Source organism: Kryptolebias marmoratus, linkage group LG4 (assembly GCF_001649575.2).
Source record: "Kryptolebias marmoratus isolate JLee-2015 linkage group LG4, ASM164957v2, whole genome shotgun sequence".
NCBI lineage: Eukaryota > Metazoa > Chordata > Actinopteri > Cyprinodontiformes > Rivulidae > Kryptolebias > Kryptolebias marmoratus.
This window is the reverse complement of record NC_051433.1, coordinates 13,604,952-13,617,052: the sequence shown is the minus strand read 5'-3', so window position 1 is coordinate 13,617,052 and position 12,101 is coordinate 13,604,952. Positions and strand designations below refer to the sequence as shown.

The window sequence follows — 12,101 nt, the reverse complement described above, 5'->3', positions numbered from 1 at the left end:
GGGGGGGGGGGGGGGCAACAGTCAAAGGAGGGAGGGAGGGGAGGTGGGGGGGCTCTAAGTGATGGGAGGGTGCAGGGGTGAGAGCCATAGAGCCGGGTCAGAGAGGAGAAAAATGGAGAGCAGGGACAGAAAAGAAAAAAGGAAAGAGGAACAGGACAGAGAACAAAACTACGTTTTTCGGCTAAAACGCGGCGTGAACGCCGAGCCGAGCGCCACTGGGTGACCGCCGGAACGCGTTGAAGGAGTTGCAAAAGTTGAAACGAACGCTGATACAAACGGAGCAGGCCCTCAAGTGATCCAAACACGAGCTGAAATGGAGCAACACGGGGAAAAGCTGAAACTATCAGAGACGTAGCTGGAAGCCGAAACAAGCAAAACTGTAGCTCCGAGCTGAAATTAGCAAAACAACAGCTAAAAGGGAGCTTTAAAAGACAAAACAGAGCCAGGATGCTGAAGAACCTGAAGACATCTCAGTGTACTTTTATGGGGATTTTTCTTTGTCAAACAGTACAAAAGTAAAAAAACCACACATTTTTCCTGTTCGAGACGAATGTTTTGAAATATTTTTGATTAAACGGGCACAAAGTACGCAGGAGTAGTTCGGCTGCAAAAAGAGTAAACAGGAAGACGAGACGTGCGAATCAGCGTGAGAGGAGAGAGAGCGCTGCAGACTGTCCTCGCCGCCCTGCGAGTGTGACTAACGCCGTCCGAGGAGGGCGAGGGGCGGCTGGAGGAGCGGTGCTTACAGGCTGCGCCTCCGAGTCGGGCGGGAGGAAGCAGACATTTACCGACCGTAAAGGACGCGAAAATCCAGGGAGAGCTGGAGTGAAATAATTACACGACGGCGAGGAGAGAAGTAATCAAGAGCGGTCCAGCTGTTGGAGGCCACACACACACACACACATATTTAAATATTACTAGATGCATGCAGCTTGATGAGTTAGCGTTACACCCAACAGGAGGCGTAAAGTTTAATGGATTCTAATGAAATCACAGCGGCTGAATAAATGTCTGCTCCCTGTCTCCACCGTGTCTGATGCATCTACAACATCTATTACTGCCATTATGAATAGGGGCTGATGCTGCCATTCCCTACATGTCTTCATTAGTCTGTTAGCAAAATATCTCATGAACCGGCGGAAGGATTTTACCGGAGCACTCAAAAAGCAATCCTGAGACGTAGATCTGCAACTCATTAGCTTTTGGGATCGATTCGATTCAAGGTGGCCGCCTCAGCTGATCAACAGTAGCCAGCATGGCTTTAACTGAGTCGGTTTTACAGATATTGAGCTAAAACTTGGTGTGGTGGTAGCTGAGAGTCGTTCCCATCGCCTCCTCCGAACGCTAACAGATCCGTCAAGGGATGCAAGTTTTATCTAAAGACAAAGCCAGCAGACGCTCAGTCTCATCCTGATGTGAGCTCTGACGGATCTGCTCTAACGGTGACTCATCCCAGCATATTTCTGCGTCTGCCTCGGGTCGCTGGGTTTGAACGCCAGCCAGTTTGGCATCACGAACACCCGGCGGCGAAGAGGTCCCGAGCATCCGACAGCGGCCTGAGAGGCGAGACACCTGCTGTCCACCCGCGCGAGTGGCTGTGCAGCCTGCAGGGAGATGTGACCGGAATCAGACTGCCGCCATTAGTGGCAGAGGCGTGCTCGTCCGGTAACCGTCTGCACCGGGGTTTGTCAACGTGAGCAGGACGAGAACAATCGGGGATTGTGCACCGAGTCTGAATAAGAAGGGGGGAGAAGTTTGTTCGTGGAGTAGCGGAGACAAGGGTTCGAGCATGTTTTGGCAGCACGGGGAATTTAAATATATCGCTGCCAATCCCACATTGGTTACGTTATTATGCCAAGAATGCATTTAGATTGACATATAAACAAAACTACCAGCTATCCATAACAAACGCACCTCGTGTTCCAACTACTGAGCATAATTCAGCGGTGGGAGGTAATAATTAGCTTTACTCTCTATATGAAAATGATGAGGGCTTTCCGGATGAGAGTAAAGCAGGAGGGGGTGGGAGAAGAAGAAGAAAAAAAACAGTCTCTGCAATCAAATGCAAACACGTACTTATGCAGGCTCACGCTTGCCTGGGAACACTAGATGAGCCCCTGCGTATGTCAACACCGGTCTGACAGATCCCAGGATGCAGACGCGCAGATCTAATCCTGCAGATGAAAACCTGCCTCTCTCGCTCCACACCGTGACCACGGGGTCCCGCCAATAACACCGAGCCGAAACAGCCGAACCCTCCTCTGTCCTCGAACGTGGCAGACATTTTAATTTTGAACTCGTCAAACGCGACCCTCGGATCAGATAGTGATGAGTTTATTCGGAGGCTTATCTCTCTCCCTCCGCTCAGTACCTGCACACCGGCGCAGCAAATCCGGCGGCTTATTAATTCGTTAACATTACTTACTAATGGACGCGTGCACAACAGGCGGCGAATCCCTGAGCTATGTGATTGGGAAACATACTGTGTGGCTCTTGTTTATGGTTCAGAATAATTATAGAGCTCTCTGTCATTATAACCTGCTGGAAAATGTCTTTCTGCTAAACGTCTCACTAATGCTCATATTTAAGTCGGAGGCCCAGCACTCCTTGAAGCAATGGAAGGAATGCGCATCGTCTTATTTTATTTCTCGAATGACTCTCGGCTACTACCACGTCAAGCTTCGGCTCAGTGTCTGTAAAACTGACTCTGTGATCTGGCTAATGTTGATCAGCTGTGGCAGCCATCTTGGCATGGGTTGACTCCGAAGGTTAACCAGCCGTAGGTGCGCAGCCAGCTTCTGCAAGTTTCATTAAAGTCCGTCCTGGTGGTTCATGAGGTTTTTTTTGGTAACGGGCACTCAAACACACGCAGACACTTAGCCTTTCGAATCTATTTGGGAAGGTGGGGACGTTCTGTGACCGGTTCAACGATTCTTCTCCTTCTTCCAGCGACTGTACGGTTTTTATTCTGGGGATAAGACACTGATACGTCTGGGGACGTGTCACTCAGAGGTTCTGGTTTCAAAATGGCTCAGTTTGAACATTTTATTTTGGAGTATTTCCACGTCCAGAGAACCTTTTTATCTAATGATGGTCTAATGTTCTCAGCTAGTTGTTCTCCGGAGTGACTACAAAAACTCAGGGTAGAATTTGTGTCTTATCGTTATCTTCTTTTCTTTTTGAGCCTCGTATTAATTTGGTGCTTTTTAATCACACATCACCATGACAGGAGGGTGACGATGTAATTGCCTGAGTGCGTGCATGTGTTTGTCTGTCTGTCTGTTAGTGAAATATCTCATGAACCACTGGGTGAATCTTAATAAAACTCTCAGACAGTAATCACTGGATGTACCTCAACAACCAATTAACTGTTGGAGTCCACCTGATTCAAGATGGCCGCCACAGCTAACAAGCTGAAATAGCTATAACTAATTTTTACAGATATTGAGCTAAAAATTAGTGAGTTAGTAATCAGAGAGCTAATAAGTCCCACAAGATCTTTGTTTAATGTCATGAAAGGCGACGTGTGATAGGAATAAAAAAACATGGTAGATTAAATTTTTCTGACTAATTATTACAACTGCCTGTTTGACTCGAGTGTAGATGAAATTCAAAATAAAATATGTGGATAATGTTTTAAAATACTGTAACTTTACGAATTAACTGAAATTAATAATTAATTAATCTATTGAAAGTAAATACAGAACAGTGCAAAAGTTTTAGTCATCCCTAAATTCTTTATATTGTGCATCCAAGAAGCCAGACTTTCTTTTAAATCTTCAAGTTTTTCATTCGTTGTTTTCTGCACAGTATTTGACCACTTTTTATATATATGGCTCCTAAACTGAAGGGATGAGCAGAGTGGTGTTGACACATTACAAACAACTTTTAAAAAGCATCTTTGGGCATTTTTTTACCAGCAGCCTGTCACAAAACAGAAGGTTCCCGTTTCTTTCGTTGAATGCATGAAAAATACCAAAAATAACACAGTTGGACAGATTAAAAATAACTTATTTTTGCACCAACAAGGGGATCCTCAAAGAGCGAGCTGAAAGCTGAACGTACAGTCGATCAGCTGGACGATGATTCATCTCTCAGCTCCTGTTTCAGGTCTTTGATGGATTTTTTTTCTGTCAAGTTTTCTAAAGATATAACCTTTTACTACTTAAGAAGAATTTACAAGGTTTACATCAATAGTCTGCCTCCTTGGAAGGAAAAAAATAAGCTTCATAGGACTATATCCAGTTCTATACTTATAATGACTGTTACCATAACTTCTCCGTCAACCAATTCCAGTGTGATAAACTGTGCTGATAAAGCCAACAACAGACATCTCACACCCTCCATCATAAAGGGGCCCTCTTAATCGGCAGCGGAAAGAGGAAGAGAAAAGGAAGACTTGGGAGGTCCCTGGAGAAACACGCCTGTTTAGACGTTAACCCCGCCAAGTCGCTAGGTGGCGCTGTCATTTCTGTATTTTAACAACACGCTCATGCGAACAGACACTTAAGTCTGGAGCACGAGAGCCGTCACAGGCAAAATGCTGAACACACAAACGTTTGCTTTGGACCGGCTACACTAGACTCTAAATCAGGGGTCTCTAATCCTGGTCCAGGAGGGCCACCGTCCTGCATGTGTTACTTGTTCCTCTGCTCCAACACACCTGATTTGAATCAATGGCTGATTAACAGGCTTCTGCAGAACATGAAGAGGTGATTTAACCACTGAATCAGGTGTGTTGGAGCAGAGAAACAAGGACAACATGCAAGATAGTGGCCCTCGAGGACCAGGATTGGAGACCCCTGCTCTAAATGATGAATCTGAACAGATTCAGGAAAACGTAGACTGTCATCGTGATGCAGCGTCTGTAAAGCTTTTTAAAAAACTTCCGCTCTGAGATCTGGATTTAAACCGTTTCAGTGTCAGAGAATACGGTAGCTGCTGTCGTGCAGACAAGCGGCAGACACACAGCAGATTTGTTGACATCCCTTACAGTGCCACTGTACCACCACGCAGGCTGTTTACACAACATGTCCTCCCTCCCCCTGTCCCCCTGTCTCCCTCTGCGTCCGTCTGTCTCCAGCGGGGCCGCTGACACATAAACCCCAGCAGGTGCAGGACGCGATGGGGAGACCCGGCCTCTAATTGGTCCTCAGTGGAGTCACAGCTGTTGCCCCCGACCACAGCCCGGTAGGAGCTCCAGCGCCGGCCCCTCCATCGACAGCTCACTATTGTTCTCCAGAGAGACTAAGCTGAGCTCCAATCTATCGTAACGACTGCCCACGCTAACCACACAGTTTCTGCTCCCCAGCGTCATATCATCATCAAACAGGAAAGCCCTTTAACACCGTCAGGCTCTACACATCCACCTCCATCACAGAGATCCTTTTAGGCTTCTGCTAGTTTTACTCCTCCCTGTTTTTGTCTGATTTCATATTTGCTCCACATGCCCGATCTGTTAATTAACGTTTATTTCTCTTTCTCAAATTGTGCCGAGGCCAAAGAGAAGACAGCAGAGTTTACAGCAGATCCCACTGTGCCAAGTAAGATCAAAACACAACATCCTACACACACACACACACTGTGTGTTTTTAAAAAACTTCCGCTCTGAGATCTGGATTTAAACCGTTTCAGTGTCAGAGAATACGGTAGCTGCTGTCGTGCAGACAAGCGGCAGACACACTGTGTGTGTGTGGGCGCAATTCCAGTTCAGGCCTAATTTAGGAGCCAAGAAAACTTTTAGATTTTGTGCCGGAATACAGATTGAAATCGTACGAACAAGCAGGGCAAGAAGAGATGTTCAGAAGCACCAACAAGCCACCATTTTAGGTCTAAAAAAAAGAATCAAATCGTGTTAAATGTTAAATTCCAGCCCGCCAAACAGAACAAGGACATCAACTCTTCGCTCCGACTCCGAATAAGCAGGAAAGGCTGCTCGTAATTGAATTAGGTCTGTCATTGTATGTGGGAGTGAGGGTATGATAAGCAATTATGGGCTGTGATCAGTCTGCCCACTGGAGTGTGGCTCCCACAAAAAGCAGAGAAGCTCAGACAAACAACTATTTAAATTTAGACAATAGGCAGCGCTCAACCAGGCTGGTGTAAAAAACAATCGCTCATGAACAGCAAATGATATAATTACAAAGAATAACAAGAGTCTAATTGAAGTATTTCTTGTACTGATGAGCATTACAGTTCGTTTTCCAATGAATATTAATACTCCCTCATGAATTGGAATAATGAAGCTACGATTGTCATTATTCTGTGAAGTGAAGTGAAAATGTAAGCGAAGAGATGGAGCATACTAATGGAAATGGATACACCTCGCTAAGCCTGGTGTCTGATTACTTCAGTCACTGGGTGGAGTCTGCAATTATCTAACGGTCTCACCTGACACCGAGATCCTCATGGAGGCCTCCAGGGGCCGGTTGTTATCCAGGGCCTGGCTCAGCTGGATCTCCCCCGTGCTTTGGTTCAGGAGGACGAGGTTCAGCTCGTTCCCCACCTCGAAGCTGTAGTGGAGCTGATCCGAAACATCTGGGTCGTGGGCCGGGATGCGTCCGATCACGCCGGCAGGGAAGCTGCTTGACCTGTCCGTCACGTAGTTGTTGAAGATGATCTGGAAGTTCTTCAGCACCGGCACGTTGTCGTTCTTGTCAACGAGCTTGATGTGGACGGTGGCCCGGCTGACCAGGGGGGCTGAGGTGGCCTGGACCACGATGACGTACTCGGACCTCAGCTCATAATCCAGATCTATTAATGCCGTCAGTTCCCCGGAGAAAATATCCAACTGGAACACCTCGGGGATGTTCCCCTCCACTATCTGGTACATAATCTGAGCATTACTCCCTTCATCTGGGTCTGTAGCTGATATGTGGGCAACCACGAGGCCTATGGGGCTGTTTTCCTCCACCATAATGTCAAACTCGTCTTTTTCAAACACGGGCGGGTTGTCGTTCACATCCAGAATTGTGACGTGAATTTTCACTGGCGTTCTCTGAGCAGGAACACCTTTATCTACAGCGAAAGCCTGCAGGCTGTAAACGGGCACATTTTCCCTGTCCAATCTGCGCAGCGTGCGCACAATGCCAGAGGTGGATTCGATGATGAAGTCCCCGTCTCCGTCCTCCCCGCCCTGAAAAGTGTAGAAGACGCGGCCGTTGAGCCCGGAGTCCCTGTCGATGGCGGACACCTGCACCACACTGGTGTACACCGTCACGTCCTCCATGACGGAGCCCACGTAGTGGTCCCGCAGGAAACGGGGGGAGTTGTCGTTGACGTCGTTCACCAGTATCTCCAGGTAGGTCGTGTCGGACTTCTGCGGGATTCCGTTGTCCCGAGCTGTGATGGCCAGCGTGTATGAAACCTGGTCCTCGTAGTCCAGCTCTATCTGTGTGGTGACAGCTCCCGTGTCTGCGTCAATGTCAAACTGAGGGATGCTGTCATCCATATAGTAGGTAATGCGTGCGTTCTCGCCCGTGTCCTCATCGGTGGCACTTATTACAACCACAGTGGTGCCGGCGGGCCTGTCCTCGTTGATGTTGACCGTGTAATGTGAGCTCTGAAACACAGGCCGGTGTGTGTTGGCGTCTGTGACGTTCACGAACACCTTGGCGGTGTCAAAGCGAGTCCCGTCGCTCGCGGTGACTGTGAGGATGTACTGGCGTTCCAGTTTGTAATCTAAAGGCAGCGCCAGGGTAATGAGCCCGCCCCCGCTCTGACTCGTGATGGAGAACCTGTTCCGAGTGTTTCCACTGGATATCTGATAAGTCACCACGCTGTTGATGTCCTGGTCCACGGCTGACACCGTCACCACACTGGTCCCCACGGCTGCGTCCTCATTCAGACGCATCTGATACGCCTTCTGAGTGAACTCTGGGTTGTTGTCGTTGACGTCTAGAATCGTCATGCTGATGCTGGCCGAGGAGGACATTAAAGGGTAGCCGTGGTCACGGGCCTCCACTCCAAAGTTGTAAAAATCGACGCTCTCTCTGTCCAAATCGTCCGCCACTATAATCCACCCGGTGCTGTTATTGATGGCGAAGGGGAAGTTTGGCATGGTTTCAGTGAGACGGTACTCCAGCCTGGAGTTTTCTCCTGAGTCCGCATCTACGGCTTGGATGTGGATGATGGAGTGACCCAGAGGCACATTTTCCAGCACGGTGGCCTGGAAAGGAGTGCTGACAAAAATAGGAGCGTTGTCATTGACGTCCAGCACCTGCACCGTGACCAGGCCGCTGATGTTGGACATGGGAGGCCGCCCTCCGTCCTGAGCTCTGATCCTCAGGGTGTATTCTTTGTTGGTCTCGTAATCCAAGTGACTCACCAGATCCAGTTTGCCCGTCTGAGCATCAATGTAAAACTGTCCTCGGGTGTTTCCACTCATGATGCTGAAATGGACCACGGCGTTGCTTCCTCTGTCCTGATCTGTGGCAGTCACCTGCAGGATCTCGGTATTGGGGGTCATGTCCTCGGGCACCTGGACCACGTAGCGTTTCTCGCTGAACTGAGGGGCGTTATCGTTGTCGTCTTCCACCACAATGTGCACGGTGGCTGTGGAGCTGCGGGGCTCGGGGTCACGACCCTGGTCGTTGGCCTCAACTAACAGCACATAGGCCTCCACCGCCTCTCTGTCTACCAGGCCTTTGGTGCGGATCACACCCGACCTGGAATCGATCTCAAAAACATCATTGGACCTGTTGCTGTTGAGGATGTGGTACAGGATGTTGCCGTTGACGGGTGCGTCCCCGTCTGTGGCCCTCACAGTCAACACCTCGTAGCCAATTTCTAAGTTCTCCCTGATGCTTTCCTTGTAGTCCTGCTGCTCAAACACAGGATCGTGATCGTTGGTGTCACTGACCGTGACAGTGAGCGTGGCCATGGCCGTACGCCGGGGCGCGCCGTGGTCCACTGCTGTCACGCGGAACACGTGCGTGTCCTTGGTCTCTCGGTCCAGCACCTCCACCGTTGACACGACCCCGCTGACGGGATCCACAGCAAAAAGATAGTTGGAGCGGCTGTCGAAGAGGGCCTCGATGAAATACTCCAGCCTGCCCGCCTCCCCCTCGTCCACATCCACAGCTTTGAGAACAACGACCGAGGTCCCAGCTGGCTTATTCTCTGACATGGACACCTGATACATCGGGGGCTGAAACTGGGGGCTGCTGTTGGTGCTTCTCCTCCTCCTGCTCACAATGCCTGCATCAAACCGAGCCGCCTTCTTTAGGAGTTTCTGTAAGTGGCCCTGCCTGAAGGGACCCTGTCCCACTCGCCAGTGGATGGAGACGGTGTTAACATTTCGTCTGTCTGCTGTGAGCACGTCACAGAGCATGTCCAGCTCAAAGAGAGTGTCCTGCCTCCAGCACAGGGTCTCAGACACAAACAAGCCCCCCTCTGAGAAGTAGAACTCCCGGCTGTTGGCCACCTTGCAGCGGAGCGGGGGGCCAGGCAGCAGACCCCCCACTGGAAACAAAACCGAGTCCGCTTGGTGGCACTCCGAGGGGCTGCGGTGCCCGAACAAGCTGAGCACCTCCATGTCCCACCGAGGTCTCCTTTTCCTCGCGCGCGAGCAGTTCCGCCCGTGAACGTGCACGTCGTACTGACTGGTGAGGAGGTGCCTGTGGCCGGAGTCCGTGCAGTCCGCCACGGTGAACAGCGTGAACGGGTTGGACGGCAGCAGGGCGCACTTCATGGAGTCCGAGGCGAACACGGCGCCCGCCGCCGCGTCCGTCTCCAGGAAGCGCTCCGTGAATCTGGGCGCGAGCACCTGATCCAAGGCACAGCGCGCGCCGCGCTCCGCTCCGGCCACCACGGTCCGCCGCCGTCCCGCATCCTCGCCGACGTGCACGGTGAAGCCGCGCGCCAGCGAAAGCACCTTGAAGCACCACAGAACGAGCCGTAAATCCAGCCAGGCGAAGTTCATCGCTCCTCGGTTTGTGCTCGGCAAGCGCGAAAGTCCGCCAACTCCTTATTCCGCCAAACTTTCCGCCTGCGAGTTTCGCCCTTTGTGTTGCTGAAGAGCCATGCTTCTCTCTCCGGTGGATCTGAAGGAAGAGGAGGAGGAGGAGGTGGAGGTGGTGGTGGAGGAGGAGGATGAAGAGGAGGAGGAGGAGGGGGGTCCCGCAGGAACCTCCGCCGGGCCGGAGCTGCTCTCACACGGACCGGGACAAACAGCGGAACACCTCCGCTCCGTCCGCGCAACTTGGCTGGAATGACTTGGAAAAAAAATGGCTCCTGCGCCTCGAGACTTCTCATTACCATAAACCTGTGTGTGTGTGTCGGTGTGTGTCTGTGTGTGTGTGTGGGAAGGAAAAACACAGCTGAGAACTTGACACAAGCTCTGCCCCTGGAGATAAATGATAACCTCCTGAAAGCTTTATTAACACAAAACAACAGCAGGACTTCGGATGAATGAGTTCCCTTCACATCACAGGATCCAGTTGTTTTATTTTGTGCCCTTTCATTTACCAATAATCCCAGCCTTTGCGTGTGTCACAGAATAACGCAGCTTTTGGGAGGTTGCCTATCGCCCGCGGTATTTTAATGCCAAAGTTTTGAAACTAGGATCAGCTCATGATGACTCTCAGCTACCACCACGTTAAAGTTTGGCTCAGTAGCTGTAAAACTAACCGAGTTACAGCCGTTTTTGTGTTGGCAGAGTTTGACTAGCTGTGGCGGCCATCTTGAATTTATTTGACTCCAAAAGTTAATCAGTGGCAAATGTCCATCCAGTTATTGCTTCCAGCAAGTTTCATTAAAATCCACCCTGTGGGTCATGAGATATTTCGTTAACAGACAGACAGGGTTGACTCTGACAGTTGTTGCCAAATTTTTAGACAAAGCTCTCGCGCGCCGTGTGGAGCTCAGACCAAACTTTAGCACAACACCTGTAAAACTGACAGAGTTATAACCATCTATGTGCTTCCTGTGGAAGTCCAAACGTACGTCCAACAATCACATTCTGAGAGCTTCACACAAATCTGTCCGGTGGTTCGTGAGAAACACAAACACAAGCAAATACATTATCACCCACCTCCTCTTGGTGGTGGGTGATAAAAAGACGATTTTAAGACCAAAGATGAACATTTACCATAAACTTGCTCCAAATACCATAAAAACACAGAGTGTGCTCACAAAATTAGCAACAGAGAACAACATTTCTGTGAATTAATTCTTTTTTTAAGTGAAAAAATTAGCTCACATCTGTGGATTTTGAGTCAGTGACTAAACCACCCATCATGGCGGCATTTATCACCCGCCGCCATGACGGGCAGGCAGGCAGGAACACAGACAAGCTTCGTTCCTCATCAGACGTGTAATGTCTCAAAGCAGCTTCCATACTTTTAGGACCGCAGGAGCCCTGACTTTTACATCACCTTCAAGTGACTCTTTAAAAAAAAGACCATTTTAGCTCATTCAGTCTTGGGTTACTGTTAATTTCAAACTCTAACAACAAAGGTTATATGAAGGGATTTCCCAGCGCTACGGCAGAGAAAAAGGGGTCGGCTTTTAAAGGAAATTATAAGAGCTGTAAGACAAAGGATTATCTCTAGAGGCATACCTGTTAGAAAGCTGGATTATGAAGATCTGATGCTGTTTTAGACGATGTCTTTGTTCCTGACGACGTATTTTTTAGCCGCTGCCTCCGGAGGCTGTTGTTCTTGTACCTTCAGATGTGACGGCTGCGTCAGATTTCCTCGTTTGGAGCAGTGGGGGGGCACCAGGCGCTCTCTGGGTCCTCCTTGGCTCCTCTCTGGCGCGGAGTCCCACAGGGCTCAGTTTCCGGACCCCTCCTCTTCTGTTCTGTTTTATGCAGACGGGTGTCGGGTTTACGTCTCCCTTTAAGAACAAGGGCTCGTTCTCCTTAAAACTACCGCCTAAAGAGAAAAAGTCCGAAGTCCTGGTTTCCGTCGGCTCCGCTGAGACCCCCTCCAGTGCGGATCTGGATTCCTTGGCCCAGTATACCAAAGCAATCATCACAAACCTGGGGGTCAAAACGGAGACGAATAATAAACTTCATAATCCAATCAGAGCAGTGGTTAAATTAAGCTTTATTCAGCTGATACAGTTAAGTTAGTTCTTTCCGAAACTATTTTATTTGT

At 49.5% G+C, this 12,101-nt stretch overlaps 1 protein-coding gene across 1 annotated transcript in view; it reads right to left on the bottom strand.

The window, feature by feature from the left end:
- The window catches only part of celsr2 (cadherin, EGF LAG seven-pass G-type receptor 2), a 63,210-nt gene extending 53,022 nt beyond the window's left edge, over positions 1-10,188 (bottom strand). The window contains 1 exon segment of the mRNA XM_017415933.2: positions 6,391-10,188. Within this exon segment, the coding sequence (XP_017271422.2) occupies positions 6,391-9,922 (3,532 nt within the window). The 5' untranslated portion in view covers positions 9,923-10,188.
- Between the last annotated feature and the right edge of the window lie 1,913 nt (positions 10,189-12,101).